At 45.7% G+C, this 24,205-nt stretch overlaps 1 protein-coding gene across 1 annotated transcript in view; it reads left to right on the forward strand.

Moving 5' to 3' along the window:
* Positions 1–24,205, forward strand: part of GLI2 (GLI family zinc finger 2) — a 188,539-nt gene that overhangs the window by 140,731 nt on the left and 23,603 nt on the right. Inside the window, exons 4-8 of the mRNA XM_053982750.1 lie at positions 7,408–7,610; positions 9,301–9,492; positions 18,431–18,632; positions 20,731–20,944; positions 22,507–22,620. Of these exons, the coding sequence (XP_053838725.1) occupies positions 7,408–7,610; positions 9,301–9,492; positions 18,431–18,632; positions 20,731–20,944; positions 22,507–22,620 (925 nt within the window). The remainder of the gene's footprint in view (positions 1–7,407; positions 7,611–9,300; positions 9,493–18,430; positions 18,633–20,730; positions 20,945–22,506; positions 22,621–24,205) is intronic.

Consider the following 24,205-nt stretch of genomic DNA (forward strand, 5'->3'; position numbering starts at 1 on the left):
CCTTCTACCTCCATTCCTAAAGGAAAGCTTGTGTGAAAAGGTGAGCTTTCAGAACTTAAATTAAAAGATCATGTAAGTAAGATAATTAGATTAAAAAAAAAGGATATTAGGATCTGAAACAGAATGTTTACTTTCTTTGATGTGCTTTTGGAACATATGTCTGCACAGTGGGTTGTGTGGCTGATTAAGTATAAAACAATCCGAGAAAAAATCACCACTATTAAGCTTAAATCAAAGATCTCTCCCTAAGACACTAATTTGATTTGGGTTTGAAGGTCTCGTATCAACTCCAATTTCTACCTTTGATGTCTTGCTTCTTTGTGTGTCGTATAATGGAGGGCAACCTTACTTATAAAAATTTACGGTTTTCTTCCATTTTAAAAGCAAATATTGTTATTGTTGTTGTGTTGCAGTTGTGACTACAAATGTCAGCCAATACTAGACCCTTGTGGTAAATGCAGCACAAATGCAATGAGAAACCATATGTGGTTAGGAGAGTTTTTAATCTGACAAGCAATTTCTGTGCTCAGGCTCCCAACTTTGCTCTCTCCAGAAGTTGCCCCTGACCCCACTGAGGCAGGCAACAACCTGTGAGCTTAAAAACGTTGTGAACTTATGGTAGAACTTAGATGAAAAAAGGTTTCAAACTCTAAACCAAAACACTTTTGATTTCATTATTAAAAAATAATATGTATCAGGTGAAATCAAATAGGTTGATTGATTTGTTCTTGGGTTTAGGTATTTTAGATATAGGATTGAAGTCAGATATGTTTGAACATGGAATCATCTTTCAAAAGGAAAAATGAACGGTGTTTACCACCGTTTTTTCCACTTTCGTAACAAAAAATTCTTTTACTTACCCAGAGCAAGTATTTTAAATTACTCATATGCTAGAAGTAGCTTAAAGTCTAAGGGATAGGGAAAAAATTCATGCAAAGAAATTGTACCTGCCTTAGATTATGATACTGTGTAGATGAAAAGCATAGGAGTTGTGTTGGAGACCTGTTCTTGTTGCTCTTCCCATTGGTGGCAGAGTTTTCTTTGATTTCAGTAGTACAAGATTAGACTTAAGGCATGACAACTACCATTGCCAGTGGATGTGGAGTGGGATTTTCATAGTGTCTACCTAAATCCTTCTCAAAGTGCTGCCCAAACCACAAATTCACAAATAAGGGATTTCATATTCAGAGTTTTTTATCTGTTAAGGCCCAATGGAATTATCACAGTTACCTGATCTGACATCTGCAACACTGATTGCATAGGATTCCCCTCTTTAATTTCTGCTGTGGGAGAAATTACTATTTCCTACTATTAGAACTCCAAACTTTGCTGTGCACTTAAAGCTCATCTTAAAAAAACATGTCGTTTTGCTGTACAGTCTTGTTGCAATGCTGAATTTACCAATTCCATCCATAAACCCATCTAATGGGAACTTATCCTTGTTGATAAAAGTATCTTTTAAAATAGATGTTTTATTGTTATAAATCTTTTATTATTATTATTATTATGCTTCCTTTTTTGCTCGAAGACATGTTTGAGGGGTAAAGAGAAAATACAAACTGCATGAAGCATGCCCATTAAATTTCTGCAGAAAAGCCATAACAATTTTTGTTCAGATTCACAATCTCTATAACATCTTATAAGTGAGAGCATTAACTGCTGAATTAGCCATGGTAGCTCTGATTTTCTATATATTCCTCTTTGTGAGTATGAAAAAAAAAAATTATTAACCTTATTTTAGAGCTGAGAAGATACGGGGGAAAAAAATATTACTTGTGCTGTGCATCCCGATGGAGTGGGGGCTGGGAGATAGCAGTGATGTCTCTGGAGTCCCCATCTCGATCTCTTTGTAGAGGAACACAGAGGCTGGCTCTCCAAGCCGATAGTCTTATATTCGATCATCAGGTCACTTTACTGGGTAATTTTCAACTTGTTGCAGTGCTGGGAGAGCTGGAGAGAGCGAGTGATTCCCCATCGCCTCATTACCAGGCTGCCCTGCGCTCCCTGGAGCGGCTGGGGGGAGAGGCAGCTGCGAGGCAGCTCTGCGCCGCTCCTGCGGCACATCCTCTGCTCTCCGAGCAGAAAAAACGGCAGGGAGGGAAATCTTTGTGAATGATCAAATGCCATGTGAATTTGATAGTCGTGGCCCAGGTTTGACCTCTGGAAGTTACCTTGTTTTGAGGGACCTCGTGGGGTTTGATCCTCAGGGTACCGCACAACTGTTGCGACCTCTCGCCCTTCCTGTTGTAAGGGACTTTAAATCAGAAATAAACAGAGGTGAAGCTGAGGGGCTGGTGAGAGCTGTTTAGACTGAATCATTTAGCATGAATCCTGGGGCACTTTTGGTTTCCTGTTGAATACAGCTTTGGCATCCCGTCCATACAGTGTCTACCATGAGAGCAGTCCATTTTCCAGTCATCTGTATGGCTTTCCTCCATCTCCTTCAGGCAAAGGTGTTGTTCTGGGTACACAGGACGTGGAAAAACAGGCGAGGAAGTTTTGTGTAAAACAAAACAAAAGGAAGTTTTGGGGTTTAAAAGTGGGGTTTAAAAATGACTGTTGGCTTTAAAAGCGCTTTTTTTAATAGCAAAACTACCGGAGTATGATACCCCTCCCCATGAGTAGTTCTGTTCCTTGCTTCTATGTCTGTTTAGCAGCTATGCATTTCTTTATTGTAGAGCAAAACAATTGCCCTCAAGTGTCCATATTCCATTAAGCATATGGAAAAGTATTCAGCCCTTTGTTTTCTGCAGAATGAATTTATTTCTCACTTAAGTATTAATTTAAACTAGTCATGGAACATTAGTGCTTGGTAATTGTCCACATTTTTCTGGGGTTTATTTAACTGATGGAGATTATTTCAGAAATATGCAACTTCTTTAACTGTTACATTCATTGCTGAGTGCCCCTTGCAGAGGCTGCAGGCTCACAGCAGTGGTAAGATGTTGCCTCATCTCCGTCACACAAGATTTTGGAACTGCTGATGCATATCCACTGAGGGAGAGTGGAAAAAAGTCACCCCAATGCTTTTCATAGCAGTCAGCACTGATTTTGCCAGTTCCTGAGGTTTTCCCTTCCCAGGAGCCCAGCCCAATTCCTCAGAGAGGATGCTGCTCCTCTGCCATGGGACCACAAGGCTTCTTTCTCAGCACTGCATCCAGCAAGAAGCATCAAAGACAAGCACTTGCCAGACTCCAAGGCACATACAGGAGAATGGTGCTCTGCCACACTGAAAACCATGGGCTGAGGTTTCTTTGCCTCAGTTTTCAAAGGAAACTGCCAGCTCTTTCTCCCAGACTTCGGGATGAGACTGCAGAGCTTCAGACGAGCTGTCACTCCTTTTAGCAAAACCCAAGAGGCAAGAAAATTAAGCAGATCTCTTTTCCCCAGTGAAGGACTGTTATGGAGTGACCAGCTCCTGGGAAATCATCAGAAGTCTCCCAGTGTCCTACAGGCAGTGTGTATCATGTCTCAGATGCTGGTATCTCTCCTTTTGCTGATTGTGTTTCTCTGCTGTCAAGTGTTACCACTGCCCCACAGTTCTGCTCTGCAGGCTGAAGCCAGGTAAATTGTGCCAGGATTTCTGCTCTCCCAGAGGGGTCATCCACTACACTGGTAAAGACCTACTCTGTACAACCTTTAGTAGCTTGTATGCCCCCAGCACCACCATGAGGCCCTGCAGCCCTTAGGTGGCATCAGGTAATGTCTCCCACACCTCAGTGTCTCCCTCTGTTAAAGAGCAGCAAAGGAAAAGCCACTGCTGGGTGGGGAGGGAAATGAATCCAGGCTCACGTGCTTCGTCAGAGATGCAAATTGCTCTACAAATCCTGAGCATTAATTATAGAGCCTGGGCTTCTTGCTGGAGCCATGGGGAAAACAGGCTCCTGGCTCACATTAAATTTAATGGTGTTTGGACACCCAATTCCCTTAGCCTATTTGAAAACCAGAATCCCACTTTCTCCAGATATATATGTGGTCAGGTGAAATCCCTCATCCCACTGCAGACAGCAACATTTTTACAGCATTGCATTCAGCAAAGCAAGGAGCTCTCCCTCAGGTGGTGGGATGTTTTCCTTGTGCCATCTGTGGGATCCAGGAAAGAAACAGGGAGTGACAGTTAGCAGAGGTCTGGACAGAGAGCTCTATGGACAGGCTGAAGAACGCAGCTCTGGCACCATGGTTTCATTGCATGGGCTGGTTCACCACACCAAGCTGAAGGCTGTCCCGCTGCAGGGTCTGGGACATGGGCATGGAGAGCCCTGCATGCCCTAGATGTCAGCTGGACATGGGGACAGAGCTGCCTTCCTCCAGCACTGCTTCATCTCTCATTCAGTGCCTCCAAAGAGCAGTATGTGATGGTTCTTCTCTGCAAGGAGCAGACCTGTGAGGATACAGCTGCCTCTCACTGTGTAGTTGCAGTGGCGATGTGATGGGCTCAGTGTGGGATGAGATAAGAAATAATCAGTTGGGAAAAAAGTGAGGAAAAAAATCAAACTCCTAACTTTGGGGAGTTAGGAGCAGAGGGTGATCCCCTGGCTGAGTGAGTTGCTCCTGGTAGCCAGCTCCTGGAAGCCACGTTATTTTGTGACATGCTGCACTGTGGGATGTTGTTTTGCTAGAATTGTAGGTGTACAACAGTGAGAGGTGATCCCTGCCTGGGAGAGCTCACAGAAGCCAGACTTTGATGGGAGTATGGCTGTCCTGGTCTGCAGATGTACCAGTGAGCAAGGACAGGCTTTAAGCAGAGCCATAAGGAGCTGCCTACTCTCTAGCCCAGTCTTTGTGCACAGGGCCAACCTAATGTTCAAACACCAGCTGTGTTTCCAGCTGCATGCATTTTGGGGAAATTCTTGATCTTTTTCCCAGTGTTACCTCTTTGTTCAGGGTGGAGTTTTCCTATTCTGAGGGACTCCAGCATTTCTGCCTAATTTAGCACAGAGAAAATGAACAGCAAACCCTTCATATTGTTATACGCATTTTAGATGTCGGCCTCACAGTTTGATCAGCAGAGGCTCCAAAGGCTCGTAAACCTGGTAATACATAGTTCCAGGACTGCATCAAAGAAGTTCACAACCCTTTTGGGAGAAGCTGTGAGTACTGATGAAAGAGGGAACTTATTGTATATGTAAGAAAACCTCTTTCATGGCTTATGTATTAAGGCAGGCTCTGTGGCCCAGGGAAGATTGGGGCTGCTTTTAATTTACATCGCCCCTCACTTATATTAAGTCTTCGTCAGAAGAAAAATTAGTCAGATGTTTTCTTAATGACATCATTTTTTTTAATCCTGTTTCATTTTTTCCAGATGAGGCGGTGGAGATTATTAGAAATGAATTGAAACTAAATCTGGAACAGAGACTTTGATTCACTTCTCCCTCCTCCCCGGTAGAAATAAATTGGTCGGCTCCGTGCTCGGATGCCTTTATTAGCAGCCTCGACAGAAACCAGCCCCAGTGGCCTCAGCTGCAGCTTCCTGAGCTCGCCGCCGCCACGGCTGACGTCATGGCGAGAGGCACCAGGGAGTGACTTTGGTCACCCCATAATTTTGGTAATGGAAGGCCAAGGCAACACAGGTGGGGAGGTTATGAGGTCCGAAATAGCCATGCCATCATCAGTTCATCTTTCAGTGTCATGAAAGAAAACAGGGTTGATGCTGGTAGGTGTTTCTCTGGCAAAACCCCAGCCTGGGTCTCACGAGCCACCTGTTTTGGTGGCTGTGCATCTCCACAAAGCCTTTATGTGTGACAGGTTTTCACTGCCTGGTATTTCACACCACTGAGCCACAGAGTGCATTGCTACAGGAAAGTACTTTGAACTATAAATATTTCAGAAGGCATTTAATTTACTACCCATCAGCAGAAAGTGTTCAAAAAGCCACAAGGTTTACTAATTTATCAGAAAGACAGAGAAACACACAGAAGATCAAACAAAGACAAACATGCTCGTTAAATTGCTGAATAAGTCTGCAAAGCTTATATTACATTTCTGTGTGGTTTTGTTGATATGCAAGTATTACAAATAAATTAAAATGCACCTGAACTGTCGATAAGGCAGGGTGGGACTGAGATCCTGAGGTGCTGGTGGCGTGTCGAAACTGCTCAGACCTTCGTGTTTGTGGTTGTCTGTGCATGGAGAGACAGATCTTCCATGCACTCACTAATGGCATATTTGAATAGTCTTAGTGAAGGGCCTTTGTAATACCCTGCCTTAGATCAGCCCACGTCCCAGATCCCTGACCTCCAAATCCCTGTTGTCTTCTGTGCTCAGGGTGCAACCCCATGGGGTGCACATCCATCTCCCTCAGCTTTGCCAGAGCACCCAGTCAGGGACAAATGCTGTCCCTGCTGTGACCTGTGTGTCAATGCCAGCTCTGCTTCCAGCAGTCTGTGAGTACAGAGAGAGCTAATACAAAGCAGATTTTGCTCTTTTGTTTTGCCTAATGACAGCTCTGCCTCCTTTGGTGTCTAGCTCAGATTTTCTGCTTCTCAGGTCAGGGTGAGTAACTTTTTCTCCTTTGCACCCTCTGTGGTTTGTCTAAGAGGCTGGAGGGTACAGTAAGGCGTGTGTCTGGGAGAAGTCTGCAGACTTCTTCTTCCATCCTTGTTTACCCTTCAAAAAACTGCTTAAGCACTGAAACACGCATGTGATGGTTTTTTGTTACCTGCTGAATCCCTCAGTATTTACTGACTTTATTCTCAGGTAGCGCTTGGCCTGGGGAAGATCTGAGGGATTTAAGAGAGGCGGCCCCCAGAAAGCATGCAGTAAAACCTCTCATGAACTTTTGCCCTCTGAACCGTACCACCAACCTGTCAAGGAGGTTTGTGCTGGCCATGATGGACGCAGGAGGTGGGGCTGCTGCGCCAGCACGGGCCAAGCCATGCATGCTGGGCTGAGCAAAGCGCAGCTCAAGATCACATAAGTTCTTCTTGCAATATTTCCATCCTTGCACAGACTGCCCTGTCTAGGGCTTTCTGCACATGGCAGCACTAGACATCTGGATATCCAGGGGCAGTGAAGAGCTTGCAAACCCCAGGTTTGCCTCAAATATCGTTGTGCCTCAAAACCTCCCTGTGCAAGGAGATGGGGTGGGATCTTCTCTAGCACAGGGTATGTTCCATGCCTCCTCTGTATGCAGGCACTGCCTAAAGCAGCTCATGCCCCTTTCCACAGCAGCCCAGTTGGGGTGAGCCACCTTGCACAATACATATTTAGTGCAATACTGGTGCATGTCCACAGGAAGCTTGGGAGCTTCAGACTCTGCGTATGCCAAGAAGACAAGATTGTCCCGCTGTGTGTCTGAACTCCTCTCTTGTGGGCACAGGTGGTGGGGCAGGACAGAGAAGGGTGGCAAGCAGTTGTGCGTGCTCTGGGTGGGTATGAGTGACAGCGTGTCTCTGTTTTCCTTCCCAGGCCTCCTCCTCTGAGCGGCAGCCCTGTCATCTCCGACATCTCCCTCATCCGCCTGTCTCCGCACCCTGCCGGGCCTGGCGAGTCGCCCTTCAGCCCCCCTCACCCCTACGTGGCACCCCACATGGAGCACTACCTCCGCTCTGTGCACAGCAGCCCCACGCTCTCCGTCATCTCTGCTGCCAGGGGCCTCAGTCCTGCCGACGGTAAGGCACTGTGCTACTGGTACTGCAGCGATTTTGTAGCTCACCAGGACTGAAATTCCCTAAAACCCGGGGATTTACAACTGCAAAGACTCCGCAGCTGCTCTCTGAAGTGGGAGAGCTGTCTCTTTTTCTTTTTGTTGTGTCTTTTATTTTCCCATTTAACTACACATTTGTTTTGCATCATCGCACTGAGAAAGCAGAGCGTGAGAATAGCAATTACTGCTGGATCATATTATAAATACTTTGCTTAAAGTACGTTCTTTTCTGCAGTGCTCTCTTTCCCTCTTAGGAGCTTCCCTGTTCTTATGTCTCTACTGGGACCTAGCTTTCCCCAGAGAGGGTCACAGTTGTTCTGGCTGCCTGGCCTGGCTGAGACTGATGTTACAGAGGAGACAACACCAGCTGGGTTATCCCCTGTTGGCTTTGTGTCTGGGGTCAGCGTGGCTGCTGAGTGAAGGCGAGGGGCCATACTTTCTTCCTCCTTACTCCTGAGCTACTTTGCAGCAATCTTCAGGGAAGGAGAGGATATGTGGGGAGTTGGTGCTGGGTGCCGTCAGAGGTGATCATGCTCTCTGAGCCCTATCAGACCTCAGGTTGGGGAGCTGGGGACAAAGACATCCAATAGAGAAATGTCTAAATGCACATCACTGCTTTCACTTGGCAAGGTGTAAGTCATGCCTTACTTCATCGGAGAGCTTCATTACACAGTTGCAGGTGGCTGGCTCAGTGCCCAGGGAATAGCTGGGGACCTGGTCTCTGCATGCCCAGCAAACCCCCACCTCGGCTCCCAAGCTGCTGCAGGGGCCAGCGGCCCTTCAACACTGCAAAGCAAAGTGCACCAGAGAGAAACAAGGCCCCTGGATTAGTGTCTGGCAGCATAAAACTGTCTTGTATAGCTAAAACAACATCACTATAGTGATGGGGACAAGCATATGTCTTCTTCTTCCCTCCCTTTAAAACGTCATTGGAACTCTCAGGCACCCGCCAGAGAGAGTCTGATGGCTTGTGTGTGTGTGTGTTCTGCCCTGTCCTCTCCTTCCAAAACCAGTTGCATTGTTTGCTATGGAAAAAAGGCATTGCATTTTGGGTTGCTTTTCTTTTCCTCCTTTTCTTTTTTTTTATTTTTCCCCTTGTTTAAGGTGGTGGTAAATAAGTTAATGGGGCAAGCGGGTGGGGAGGCAGGTTTGAAAAATTACAGCTGGGAGAAAGTGAGTGTAATTGGCTTTGGCAGCCAAAATGGTTTTATGCTGCCAGACACTAAACCTAGTTCTATGCATTAGACCTTGGCTTTAATTTCCTCACGCTGCTATCGGGAACTGGGCTGCATTTGTCTTTCCTTCCTAATAGGCAGGGATGTTAATGCTGACAGGGTTACTGCTGTCGGCAGCCTGGGCCCTCTCCCCCCCTCCCAGGGGTGCTGGCTGCGTCCGAACGGGAGGATTATTAGAAGGGGGAACGAGAGATTGTTTATAAATTTGCGGAAATGGAGGAATGCAGAGGCCCCAGCCTGGTCTCCTTTGTCCACAGAAGCACGCCCAAGCGCACGTCACGCGCGGCCTACGCGGAGCCGTGCGGCTGGGGCTGGCGGGGGGCGCGGGGGGAGCCGGGGCCGCCAACGTCAGCTCCAAGGTCTAACACTGCAGTGGGAACCTTCTCCCCATGTTTCTCTCCTCGCCTGCGGCTCCAACAGTGGCTCATGAGCACCTGAAGGAACGAGGCCTCTTTGGGCTGCCACCGCCACCACCGGGAGCCAACCCTGCTGACTACTACCACCAAATGACGCTGATGGCCGGCCACCCAAACCCCTATGGGGACCTCCTCATGCAGGGCGGGGGAGCAGCCAGCACAGCCCACCTCCACGATTACCTCAGCCCTGTTGATGGTGAGTAGCAGCTTGAGTTCTTTCTGGCATGGCTGAAATTTTGGGATAGATGGATGGGACTGCCCTCCGGGTGGAGGTTGCTGAATGTGGTCACTCTGCCCTGCTGGAACTTTTGGGTGCTGCACTATAATTTTTGATTTAAAAGGTCACCTCCTTCCATAGATATATATAAAATACACATAACCTAAAATAGATATATCTTGCTGTCTTAGGGAGGATGGCATGGCTGCAGCATGGGTAGGAAATGGGCTGGTCCAGCAAGCTGGCCATTGCTGCTGTCCTGCTGGATTGACCATGGGTGAACAGAGTGTGCCTGGGGACAAGCTACATCTCTAGCTCCCCTTCCCACCCTGTGTTTTGCCTGCTTGGTGTCTGGGGTGAAGTTGGGCCATGTGCATGCAAAGCTGGGCTAGGCACAGTGGACATCTCATCTTGGTTGGGACCTCTCAGGTCCATAAGGAGAGAAAATATCTGAATAGGCAGACACAATGGAAAGAATAAAATAGTACTTTGAGCAAGGAAATTAAAAAAAAAAACAGGAATGTGGTATTTGTGATAGCATTGTGTGTTATAAACCCAGAAAGCTCTCTCTCCTGGCTACATGAAGAAGAAATAGAATCACGTTAGGCACTGCAGTGCTGAGTCAACCCTGTGGCCTGACTGCTGCCCTGGGAAGAGTCTATCTGGAAGCATATATGAGGTCCATATGATTTTTAGAGCTGTTAGAAATGTCTTTCACTTCATGCTGCATCTTGCAAGAACTGAGGTTGTACAGATATTACAGAGGGCAGTTTGGGGATTATTTCTGCTGCAAGAAGAAGAAATCTCAGTTCAACTTTCAGATTCGATGTCTGTTTCTTGGGATGTCTTTGGATTTGCCTGTGGACCATTACAATTTTTGGAGTGGAGATCTGCATCATTTCATTACCGCTTCAAAGTTTCTGTTGTTGAGCTTTTAAGATGAAAGACTTTATGGTCTTGCTGCTTCATAAAGTGACTGGTTTAGAATGATAAAAGCTGTTCTGGCTTTTCAGTGATGGGAGTTTACAGATACTTCTAAAGGAAAAACAGTTTCTCATCTGTGGCGCTGTGGAAGTTTTACCTGAACAGTCATTTTTTGCTGGCAGTTCCTAGATTAATTTGGAACCTGGATCCCAGTCTGAGAGGGAGAGCACAAGCTCCTTGGTACCATCTGCCTTCTAACACCCAAAATATATCCCAGGCTTCTCTGCTACAAAGCAGGTGGTCAGTAAGACTGCTCTGTATTCTCTCGCAAGGGTTAATGCCTGTGGTTATAGCAGATGGGTGCAAACGAGCCCTGCCAAGTTCTCCTCAGGCTCATGAACAAGACTCCTTCCTCCTTGCCTCCTTATTAGTCCATCTCTGACCAGCAGTGCCTCATTGAAGTGCCAGATAAACAACCAGTGAGGGAAGCAAACACAACTGTTTTCATGGTGGTACAGGCTGGCTCCCAGCACACCAAAATGCTCATCCTCTGGTTTGCTGAAGATCAATCTTTATCTGAGGTACTGAGATGCTCCCCTTGGCAGAAGACTCATACTGTTTGCCTTCTCCTGAAAACAGCTCCACAGTGAATCATGGTATCAAAGGTCTCCGTTTCATGCAGCCAAGCTCATAACCTTGATTCACTGCAGAGCCAGAGCTCACCAAGAATTTATTACAATCTTTTGGAAAAGCTTTGTTGGTTATTAACTGGAAAGCCTTTTCTGGGTCTTCACGTGTTCTGCATGAGATGGAAACTTTCAAACATTATGAGAATGTGGCACGAGACACTACTTTTCAAGAATGTGTAAAGGAGCACCAGTCCAGTACCAGTCTATATGCCTGGGTTTATCCATCACCCAGAGAAAAGAGAGACTTATACATTATTAAAGCAGAGAGTAAAATGGATGGCTCTGAAATGCTCGATGAGGAGACAGTGTCTCCTTCTCTTTTTAGAAAGTTATTTCAAAAATTTAAATCAGCAGGGCCTAAGTAAATAGTTGAACAGATAATTTAATAAAGCATCCTCTTATGGTGTTTTTCTGAGACAAGAATATCAGTAGCATGCATAAACCCCCAGTGAGTCACCACTTCACTGCATCTGTCGTTCAGAGAGCCCTTTTCTTCCCAGGGAGCCTGGGAACATAGAAACTTTACAAGAATTAGTTTGCTGAAAATGCAGGTATCTCTTGTTAAACCACATGCAGCACCATCATTCATCTGTGATAACACTGGCACCTGCAAAAAAAAAAGCAGGAGATAAGCATATATTAAATCTGGCCTATTCAGTGTCATGTCACTTCCAAACATCTGCTGGTTGGTCCATGGGAGCTGTGGATACTGGCTATGGTGGTTCTTCCACACACACATACCTGCGCCTTTCTGGTTTCTGTAATTGCATTTCTCATAGAATTTCTCAGTGCTTTCATGTTTTTTTTGTCAGTGTATTCCACTCCATCACATGTCTAAGGTCAGGAAAAATAATAGGATATAAATGGCAGCTGGAGCTTGTTGGTGCCAACCCTGTACCAGGTCTGCTGAGTGTTCACATGGTGACTGAGCTGAGCTGCCCAGAGCTGCATCTCTGCTGGGTTTTCAGTGTACAGCTAGAAGAAGTTAAAGCAGTAAAGTAGACCAGATTTAAGTTTTATGTACCAAATTGCTGTGGTGTTCAGGCCAGTCCCAGTGGAGACTAAACAACCATTCAGTTGCTTCTCCTGTTCCATTTCGTCATCCAAACAGGGACTCAAAATCCAAGAGTGTAGTTTGAATCCAGGCTTAATCCTGTTTTCTGGAAAACCTATACTTTCAAATCAAAAATTAATCACTTTCCAATGTCACAACATTGCTGATGGGGTACGTTTGAGACTATCTACAGGCTCTATTCACCAGACCAAAACAATCTGTTGCATTTCTTTTTTAGAAGTAGTGCTACACGGTGGATTATTCCAGGTGACGGAGTGGTTGTGCAAGAGCATCCCTGAGGCAGAAAAGACTGGAGGGGAACACAGTGACCCTGGAGATGGCTACCAGTTTCATGTTTAATACTTCCAGCTGCTTTTTCCCCTAGGCACAGGGCTTCCTGTGATTACCCTCAGCCCTTCAGGAGGAGCCTTTTTCTCTCAAGAGGAGTCCATCCACACTGACTTGATGCTGCTACTGTTCTAGCCCTGTACACCAGCAGATCTCAAAGTGCTGTACAAAGCAAAGCCATTTCATCACTGGAGACCACAAAGGAAAAGATCAGTGAGCGGAGTAGTGGCAACTTTAGGAACAAGATCCAGATCTTTGGAATAATGCCAGGGTAGAAATTAGAGATCATCTTTAAGTCCATCACTTTGCACAGCTTTGAGAGTGTGATTGGGTTGTGCATGCTGAGTAAGGGAATGGAAAAAAAAACATCTTGAGCATAAGTTAGGTCCAAGGTAGTCCCTCATGTCAGGAAAGCTGTATAGATGTGTTTGTGCAACAGTTGCCAATAGCAGGGATGACCCTGCAGTGCTGTCATTGCATTTTGTCCAGTTCTGGAGCTAGAGGGGGGATCTCTACCCTGTATTTTGCTGTCTGGTGCCACAAATGGTGTCAAAAATGTCTTGATTCACAATCAGCAGTTTAAGAGGGAAAAGGCTTTGTTCAGCACAGCATGGCCAGCATCTGGCACAGTTGCCTGGGATGTGGGCAAATCACAAAGCGGGACTTTATCTCCCCAAATCAAACAGTGATTCAGCTTCACCAGCCTCTTTCAGTCAGTGTTGTTGGAAATGATTTAATAGCCAGCAGGGTAAGGAGCGGGGCTGGCAGTGCAGCTGGATGGTGACTGCAGTCGGCAGGCACGTGGCTGGGAGAGGTGAGCTCAGGATTCTCTCCGGCAGGTTCATGTGGAGCAACTGCTCCATCAGGACAAAAGCAGAGAGCCAAGCCTCATGGGGACCTAGGAAGGAAGTGCTTCCCCTGGGGCTGGAGGGACAGCAGCCCTGGGTTTGCAGGCTGGATGTTCTGGATCACAGATGACTTCCCAACCAAGCCAGCTGTTGGCTTCTCTGGGCAGACGGCGCGCCCTGTAGTCGCTTCCTTAAAAACTCTCAAAGACCTATTTTTTTTTGTTGCTTTCTTTGTCCCAGCATAGAATGGAAACTTGCTGAAATCTCAGAAAAGGTTCAGAGAATGGGAAACAATTTCCCACCCATTTCTAGCCAGCAGTGCTGTTTTCCTCCCCAGAAAAATATGTGCAGAAGAAAGAAAAAGTCCCAGAGCACCCCATAAGTGCTGTGTCTGGAATCCTGCTGCACTCTGGTTTCTAAAGAATTCAATTTACATATGCAAGTTGGGTCGACTAAACAGTTACCTTGTGGATTGGGAGTAGAAGAATGCAGCCTTGTCTTTCAGCTAGGATTTGAGGGAAGCATTACTATTCCTTGAACTGCAAAGTTGATCGGCCTGTGGAAGGAAGAAAGAAGGGTCCCAGGGCAGTGTCTGGTGCCAGAACAAATGTCCAGCATCTGCTACAGTCTGAAAAAGAGGTGTGTTGCCTCTGCAGAAGGAGAGAGGGGAACAAGGAACGGGTTACACAAAGAGTGTTTGTAGTTCATTGCCACTTATCAGTTATGGGACCATCCTGTGTTTTTATGGGGCCCTTGGTTTTAATTTGATGATGGGAGTGGGGGTGATATTTCTGTACACTTTGGATAGAGTTTTCTTGGTGAATGGTGAGGAAGAGGGACCATTTTGATAACACAGTATTTATCTTGGGGCTTGGCCAGGGGATGGAGGGGAAGCAGTGGCTCTGGCTAGGTTTCAGTGAGGCAGGAGGGGGGCAGGCAGGGTGTGAGCCATCTGCAGCCCATGTGCCTTACAGGCTCGTCTGTTAGGGAGCACATACCCCTGATGATCCTGTGCTGTTGTGATCACAGCAACATGTTTGTCTATAAAGGGTTGCCTGAGATTTCCTTACCCTGAAGGAGCCTTGAAGGAGCTCCCACTGAGTGTTTAGCGTTTCTTTCAGGAGGGCTTTGGTGCCACTGTTCCTAGTGTGACATAAGGTCTGAATTCTCACTCCAGAAGAAAACATCTCTTGTAGAATCCCTCTGATAGCCCATGGCCACAGAAGTGGTCAGAGCAGGAAGCTCTGCTCCCACCTCCCAGACATGCTGGGATCTGATCCTGCCCTTGGGCACTGGGATCAGGCACCAGAGTTGGTCCACAAGCTGCCACATGTAAGAGCTGACCATTTAGTTATCACTGGCCTGTTGTGAATTAATCTAAATTTGGGACGTTTCTGAGCAACTGGTGGATGTGATAACTCATGGGCACCACAAGAAAGTGCCAAGGATACTCTCTCCTTTTAGCAAAGAAATCTGGACTTTCCTCCCAGCTCTAACCTGTGTGGGGAACTTCGCCTGACATATTTTCCAAACATCAAAAAGTTCTTTAAACTAATCCTGTTCATTTTGAGAAGTTGGCATTTTTGAAAGGGGAAAGGAGAGAGGAGTCTCAGTGATAAATGTTCCCAAAGCTTTCCATTTGTGTGTCTGAAAAGTGGATCCCACCTTCAGTTACTTCTCCGGGCACAGTTTCTGCTGAACGGTTGTGTGTGGTTTTTCTTTTGGAACAGCACTGGACCTCAGGCAGCAGAGGACTTCACTTAAGTGCCCCAGTGGCTGTCACTCAGCCTGTGTTGAATACCTTGCTATGTACAGCTACACAAATGCTGACCACTCTGCTGCCTGGTACCATTTAACGTTAGTGCTCCATGTCCTCAGATCAGGAGATTCAAATCAGACAAACTTTATTATTTAGAAAAATGCCAGTGTTGTTAATCTGCTTTTGAATAATAATTTTTTAAAGATTCTCTCTTCCTAAATGCACTAGTGAGCATTTCTTCTCATGCCTAAACTCCTTTTCTGTTTCGCAGACGATTCTCTTCTCAGGCACCTTGGGCAGACTGCCATTAAGAAGAGAGGAATTGTTCATCCATAGCACGATTTTAGGTCACAGCTTTCTGTGAAAGCCTGCAAGACCTAAGAGGCTTTCGTGTAAAGCATGAGCCCAACCTATTGGATCTGCTATCAAACATTTCAGATAGCCAACAGTACTTGCAGGATCTAAATTAGAGTGGACACTAACACAATGCATATTACTGGTTTTGGGCTGGAAAATTCCCAGGAGAGCTTGATAATCTGACAGCTTTCCACAGAGTTTTACATGGGGAAAAAATGATATACCTGTGTGCAGCAGGGAGGAGTGCCCACGTCGTCTGCACTGCTAAAACCCAGGTTTCTGTTGGACATCAGGTCTTCTTCCCTCTGCAAATTAATGTGAACCAATGGCTGATCCAGCACTGTGAGCATAAATCATGTGAAGGAAGAGCGAGAAATGAGTACAAGGCTTTTCTTTCTATTTAGTAATTTATCAAGGGAAGTGGCACATTAATAAACAGATCTCCCTTGAGATGTGGGAGTAACAGAGATAAATATGACTGTCAAATCTGGCCTGCTTCCTTCTGTTAGAGAAGGAGGAGACTGTGGGAATGCAAATGCAGGAAACAATATCTGTATCTGGAAATACGCATATTGTCTGTAGGACAGAAACCCTGACAACTCATCTGAGATGGGGCCCCATCGCACTTGGTGCAGTATGTGCAGAATAAAATACAAGCCCTGTCTAAAGGAGCTCATCTAAATAGATGACTCTGGGAAATAGGGACACAAAAAGAAGCAGCAACTTGCTCGAGGAGGTGTGGCTGAAGAGGACTGGGAAGACTACCCAGATCTTTCCAGGTTGTGGTGCATGTATTGAATCAAGACTCCTTATGGCCAGAGGACCATTATGATCTAGGCCCAAGCAACCTTCATGTTGTTTGGTCTAGGGTTCTGGCAGGGCTCAGATTTCAGGAACCACATGTGAAGTTTGGGAAGTCTCCATTTCAGCCTTTTGGGCCAGCCTTTGCTGAGGGGAGTTCATTTGCACAATTTGGTTTTATGCACAGTACCTCCACAAAGTGGCTGCATCTTTTCTAGCTTCCAGGGAAGTGTCACACAGGGCTAGAGTCTTCCAGCTACAAGCATTTGGGAAGTTTGAGCCTAGTCCCTCCAAATCGTGGGACAGCTTTAACACTCGCATGGCGTTTTTTATAGACTGCTGCCCTTTCTCTTTGCTGCCTGATCTTTCAGTCATGTTTTCTAGCATCTCTCTGCCCCCTGAGGCTGCACAATGTAGTTGTACAAAATATTATAAGAATGTGTTGAGTATATATTGAATGTAAACAATCTGATTTTTAAGAGAAATTTCCTATTGTCAGTTTTTCAGTAAAGGCATTGCATCTAGCCACTCTTGAAGCTGCTTAGGTGTAGAACAAAAGTCACAAGAGTGCTTGGTTCAAGTACCAACTTAGCCTTGGATTTCCAGTGGCACATTGGGCAAGTCATTTATCTTGTGCAGTGAGGGTCATTATGGGGACTAAGAGGGTGGTGATACTAAACCCCATTGGTTACATAGCACCCAGGCATGGTAATGGCAGAGCCACTTAGGTGCACGGGCGAGTCATGTGGAGGCTGGGACACTGTAGCCCAGCCACTGGTCTCAGGGAAATGCTGAAACAGACTGCTGTGAGCCAATACAAATCAAGGAATTGTTTAATCACACAAGCAGGATACATCTTACCTCACCCTCTCACATACCAGCACTGTCATCAGGATGGAAAGTTCATGCTCTTACAAAGTGCCAGGCTTGTACTTGGTGATATGCAGCCAAAATCAGTGCCTTCAACCAGCTAGAGGAAAATGGCTCATACTGCCTGTCTGGGCAGTTCAGTGTTTTACTCACAGCATTTAATAGGATAAACCCATAGGATGCTTTCTGGGGAGACCACCACTGGAAAAGTCAGGTGGTGATATGTTATTGTGCTCATCAAGGGAAGGAGCTGGAGCAGCTCAGCCCTCCTGCACCCCTGGGTGGATGGCAGGGATTACCAGCCAGGACCCATTGCCAAGTGTTACATTTTACCCTCAGATTTTTTTTTTTTTCCCCTTCTAAAGACACAGTCCAAACATTGCTTGCTTTGGAGGGATGAGTCATTGAGTCATTTCAGGCAGGCAGGGTTTGGACGTGGTACCCTGGTACTGAGGAAAGCTGTGATATGGCCCATCTGCAACTTCCATCCATGCCACCTCAGAGATCTGCAGGTGCGTCAGGCCTGGGCAGAGTTTCCTTTGGGTGAAGTCAGTCGTTCCAGTTAGTGGTGCCAAAACACTGAGGGATGCCAAGCTTTTACAGTAGTAACCCGTCATGTAGTGCAGATCCATACATGGGCCTGGCAGGGTTGGAAATTACTTCATGCCTGAATGATTGACAATTACTAATAGGGTCCAGGCACTGGCAGGTCCCCTCAGAGTGGGAGAGCTTGAACTTTGTGCCTGAGCTGCCAAATTGGTTTTCTTAAAACTCTTAATTTACTTTCCGGGTTTCTGGAGCCTCGCCTCCTTCATTAATTGGATGGTCAGCATTGTGCTCATGCTCGTTTGGTTTCCATTCCTCCCGCACACAGGCACGCACTCACCATTTGCAATGGTCGCCCGGCTTGGATGTGCAGCTCCCCTGGCCTGCTGCTCCTGACACCGAGTCAACAGGCATGGCTGCACTCATGGAAACCTTGTAGGCCTTCTCCCTTTTAAGTAAATTTATGCCTATGAAAGGGGGTGATGGACAGGGTTCTGAGGACAGCAAAGCAAGCGGGCGTTCATGGCGCTGCCTGACCCCTGTGATTCAGCACCCAGAAGAGAGGAAACCTTCCATCAAAGGGCAGTTGGTCCCTGCGCTGCTCCTGGGTCCTAAACATCCTGCAGCAGTCATGAGTGCATCAGTTCTCAGCACTTCCAGCTTGCCTGCAGGAAGGAAGCAGCCCTTTGGTCTTGTCTGACAAAGCCTCTCTCTCCTGCAGTGTCCCGGTTTTCGAGCCCGCGGGTGACTCCAAGATTAAGCCGGAAACGAGCCCTGTCTATCTCCCCGCTCTCTGATGCCAGCATTGATCTCCAGACAATGATCAGGACCTCCCCAAACTCTCTTGTGGCATATATCAACAACTCCAGAAGCAGTTCAGCAGCGAGTGGCTCCTACGGCCATTTATCTGCCGGGACGATCAGGTAAAGCTCTGGGATCAGCTCCATTCAGCTGACGAGCCACCCCACAAAAGAAGGGATGATCCTCCAGCAAGGGAGAGCTTCCCTTCCTTGCAGCCTCTGCTTTTGTGCATCAGGGTTGTGTAGCATAGTAAATCAAAGCCCCCATCTGGTTTTGCATGTGGAAGGGTATTTTGTGACATTTGGGGTGGGATTTCTTTGGCTGGATTTGGGTTGTTGGCTACCACTTTTCCAGTAATTACAGTATGATCATGCCTCGCTGCAAGCAGAAACAGATAATAAATTTATCTCAAAAAATGCTCATTGTGAGCAGTTTGACTGGTTAAGAAACACTCTGATTTAAGAGATTGCCCCAAAGTATTCTCCAAATTACTGGCCCACATTCTTAGAAAAAATGTTGCCTGGGTGGATAGAAGAGCCTAATTCTAAAAGCCTATTTAAACCAAATCTAAACCCTTGAGTAAAGTTTTGTTCAAATCTTAATTAAAAAGCACTTACATTAGGCAGCTGACTGTTGTCAATCCCTACTGTGATTGCTTCACCCAAGTTTCACAATGTTATTATTCTTTTTGTTACTTAACTGTTGAAAATGTTAGATCTAATTAACACTGATGTTGCAAAGCAAAGGGTTACAAAGATTATGCATGCTTAAAACTTGTGGGGGAAAACAGAGATGTTTTTATTAATAAGTGTAGCATTAATTATGCAAGTTACTTTATCCAGCAGCATAATTTAGAAATTGACTGTAAAATCAAACATAAGACTGACATAAACAAATTGCAACTTCTTATCTGGTAATCATATTTTTTCTCATTTTTTTACCTGTGGTCATTAGCTGCATATACCTGTAGCATCTCAACTTACACTCAGATATTAAGAGTAATATCTGGTATTTTTAACCAATCAGTAGAGTCCAGGGACTGACCTAATGGTCAACTTTCAGCCTCCAAGGGAATAATCAACTAATAAAAAAGAATTTGAACCCCTTCTCAGTGTTCTAAAAATAAATCCTAAATGTCAGGATTTGTAAAACGGGTAACATATATAGCAACATAACTGCCAGAAATTTCTTATGAAAATACTTTTTTGTTGTTATTTTAACAGCATCTTAGAGGCAGGAATGAAATGCACTCTCCAAAAGCAAAATTGGTTATTAAATGTGTTTCTAATTATGGCTGTATTCTCTGAGCACTCACACCTTGGGCAGTTTTAGTGGTGTTAGAGAAAATACCATGAGGGTAAAGACAGGTTCAAGGCAGCCACTTCTTGAAGGTAGCAAATAATCAACTTTTGGGCTGTCTATGGTTCATGCATCACACATCTAGAGTTACCACAGAGCATCTTCTGTGCTTCTCTCTCTCTGCTCAGTGGACCTGCCCATGGGAGTTAACCCCTTTTCCAAAAGCAGAGCTTTGTTTTTGCTGCTCCCCAGTGCTGCATCCTGTCTTGGACCTGTTGCCCAAGTTATTGCCCAAGCAGCCAGGGGCGAGTGGTGTTCTGGTCACTGCTGACCTAGATTGGAGGTGAACCAGTGACCTACATAGGAACGGTGACATGCTTCAGCAGTCCCCTGAGCCAGCACTCCCCTCACCTGAAGTCAGAGTAAATTGCATGGTTTTGGAGTATGTTAAGTGGATACTTATTCATCCTTGCTGTAATCTGTGCCAGGTGAGCCAGGTGATGCTTGTTTTTCATATCCAGGTTAGCATAACCCCAAAGCTGCAAGTTTGCAAAAGAGGTCTGCCTGGGGAAACCCAGGAGCCTTAGGGGCTGCAAAGCCACATTTGCCCAAGTCCCATCCTCTTATGAACTCTCAAGGGCTTTTGTTGTTTTTTTTTTTTAACATAGGAAGCAAAGAAATCATGATCAGTCTAATGCTTGGGTCAAAATGATTCACAAGTTTGCTGAGGCACATGCTAGTCAAATCATGACTTTGCAGTAAAGCAGGCAGTCAGGCTTATCCTGGCATTGAAGGTGTCTATCTGGGCATTGCAGCCTGGTTCCTGGAGTCTCCATGAAGCCAAACTTCAATCAGTGACTGGCTAATATGATAAATATTGTTTAAAATAACTCCTTATCATTTCTTTTCCTGTTGCTGCAGTCCAGCATTCGGCTTCCCCCACCCGCTTAACCCCGTGACGTACCAGCAGATCCTGACACAGCAAAGAGGCCTGAGCTCAGCCTTTGGACACACTCCTCCCCTGATCCAGCCATCCCCAACCTTCCCCACACGGCAGCATATGGCAGTCATCTCTGTGAACCCATCACCAGCACAGAGCAGCAGCAACAGCAACTGCATCTCCGACTCCAGCCAGGTAGGGACAGCCAGCCTGCATGGTACACATGGAAATGGAGGCACGTTCTCCATGAGATGTGGGCTTCCCTTCATGGTGGTTGTGGGAGTTTTAACAATTTTCGTTTTTACTCACTCTGTCCCTTCATGTTGCTTTTTCCTTTTCCTGGCAAGTGTTTCTGAATTAGTCACAGACAAATTTTGCACCCATCTCCCTTCCTTGCACCTACCCTTGCTGAAACCAAAGGCCTTAGTCCATCCAAGTATTGAACGCAATATGCAAGATCATCCCAGGCAGGAAATCTCCTTGAACACACTATGTCCTATGAAGTTGAGGAAAATCAGGTGCAGTAGTGTTTTGCAAAATAAGCACCTGTGAACCAAGCTTCTTGTTGGGACCTTCACCAATCCCTCCTTCCTTTTTTTGTACTCATGTGAACCATGATGATGGTCTTAATCTTTAATGTGTAAGTGCATTCTACGTAGGACCTCTTTACATTTTACTTGCTGTTCCTTCTTTTTCAGTAGATTCTCTCTCAATGTGTCCCTGCTGTTGATTTTTACTGCTAAATTTTGCAAAAACAGGGGCCAAATTTTGAAAACTGGGAATGAGATCCCACACCTTAAATGCATCCTTACTAATACCTATGAGCACACAAGCACATATATGTGTGCACAAGCCCTCCACATGGACTGGGTTAGTGAATATGCCTGGCACATTCTTAATAATTTTTCTTCTCCACATACATTCCTTCCGAGTCTAAACTGCAGTTGCTTTTCTCCCCAGAGACTTATTTTATCATATGTCACACCCATTTCAAATCGTTGTTTTAGTAGTATCATACTGAACTTTTAAGACTGGTTTATTGTTTTAGGGTTTCTCATGGCTGCTGTGCTACAAACTCTATTTGTTATTGCAGGTTATTTGATTGATTGGTTTTGTTTTCTCCTTACAAACTGGCTACCAAAATAATGTGGCTGGAAAGAGTTCTGCCTCTGTTTAAAAATTTGCAGGACCAATCTTGAGCAATTAGCAAGAGTATTTAAAATATTAATGTTCCAATTTTCTGCACATACAATGGGATGTTTTTTCTCCTGAACTTGTTCTTATTTTTTAAGAGCTTAGCAAATTACACACATAGTCTTTCATGGACACAGCATGCCAGAGCCCTCGCATATAACCAGAGCCCCCTGCTTCCCCCAGGAATTCATTTGCTCGACAGATCATTTCATCACATTGAGAAATAAAACTGGCTTGGGTGGGGGTTGTATAAGGCTTTGATGGCTATGCCATGGACTGGATTGTTCTGAAACAGAGCAGCAGTGGAGAGGCCAAGCTCGCCAGCGAGCCTGCCGAAGCTGGGGCTGCCCTTGATTCTTCTTCCCTCTCTCCCATCCCTCTGCTTCGCACAAACCTACATGAGCTGGTTTTCATATGAACCCCAGGCCAGTCCTGCTGTCCACTGCCACTCCTGAAGCTCAACCTTGACTGATTTTAAAGTTAGTTTTTAATGGGGAAGTGGACCACTGTCTGTCTGTCATCCCAAACTCCAGTGCCATTTCTTGCCTGGTTTTCTTTCCTAGAGCAAGCAGAGCAGTGAGTCGGCCGTGAGCAGCACCGTCAATCCAGTAATTAACAAACGCAGCAAAGTCAAGACTGAAGTTGAGGGCTTGCCCCCAGTGTCCCCAAACACACAGGTAACCTCCTTGCTGCGAGCCATGTTGTGGGTTGAGGCAGCAAGCTGCTGGGTCTCATCTTTGGGAATGATCCTCTTGGCATCAATTGTACCTGGGAATAAGGCAGCAAAATCTGCCAGGCAGTCAGATTTGTGCTCTCTTGGAGCACAAAGCCCAGGAAGGGACGGGGCAGAGCTGCTGTGACTGAGTGAAGCATTCCATGGGTATTTGGGACTCAGCTTGCTGTTGCTGTGCTTGGATAGGGAAAAAAAATGGAGTGAGCAAATATATCAAGTGTAATAATGTAAAAATGATGTCTGAGTTTTCTGTGCTGCAAAGCAAGCAGCATTAGTCTTAGAACAAACATAGATTATGAGGGAAACTTGCATGTAGGTAGAAAGCTTGCAAAAAAAGGATGACTTCTTGATTCAACAAGGAATTGCTCCTAGAAACATCCTTTACACTGGTGACACAACATTTGACACCAAGAAGGGCCCAGAGGCCTTTGCTTTCTTTCTGGAGCCCTGTGATTGCAAACTGCTTAATGGCTGACAGTATCCATCTGACCATCCTTTATCACAACTGTAAACTATCAGGAGTGCTCTGGGCACTTCATTTTCATGAAATATTAAGCCGTGTTATTGTCAAGCGAATGGAAGAGTTGATGACAAATTTCTCCGTCTGCCCTGGTTCAGGAGCAGGTCTCAGCATGATGCATGGGGACAGCAACGTGTGCAGTCATCAGGGGGCTGGTAAAATTGATGAAGATAGCATATCAGGGAAAGATAAACATGCTGTAGTCAGCACGATTAGGGCAAAGAGGCACCTCTCTGGAGCTTTGAGTTTAGGAGTGCATCTACACACTGCTGCAAAATCACATGCCCTGAAAAACCAATCTGGCCACCGCCTGGGCTAATAGGGCAATGTGTTTATTTCTTGCAGCAAATGAAAAAATATTTGAAAGCCATCAGTTGCTTTCTCAAAGCATGTGTTAGTGGAGGAGCTGCGGGACAGACAGCTGCTTGCTCAAGGGCCGCCATCCTCCGTGCGCTGCTCCATGTGAAGCTGTGTGCGCCCAGCTTGGGAGTGCTTGGATAGCATCAGTCTGGCTCACCCCTGCAGCCCTGCTCCAGAGGTTTTATCCACTGGGTCTTAAAAACACTGAAATTGGCACTGAATGGAGCAGGGGAGTGGTTTAAAGTAGTGCAATGAGATTTTATTAGAATAGCAAGGTGAAATTAGGAGTAGGAAAATGCACACTGATCATCTAATAGTTCTTAATGAGGCGGTATGTGAAGTAATTCCCCAAGAGAAATGTAGGTTCCACGTCTTGCAGTATTTCAATATTGACTGGGAAATTATTAGAAGGTACCCTGTAAAAGACAGCCTGTTCTTGGCAAAGAGAACAAATTAAAAAACTGAATATAGTGGGTGTCTCCTTTGGTTCTAAGCAAGAAGAATTAATTCAATTTAGAAATTCCTTTTCTGCAGGAGACTGTGCTGAAAAGTTGTGTTACAGTCAGTTAGTAATTGACTGATCCACTTTTTGCTGACTATGAAGTTCATCTATCCCCAAAAGCATGTATGTTTTGTTTTGGAAATGCTG

The sequence above is a fragment of the Vidua macroura genome, chromosome 7, assembly GCF_024509145.1.
Source record: "Vidua macroura isolate BioBank_ID:100142 chromosome 7, ASM2450914v1, whole genome shotgun sequence".
Classification (NCBI taxonomy): Eukaryota; Metazoa; Chordata; class Aves; order Passeriformes; family Viduidae; genus Vidua; species Vidua macroura.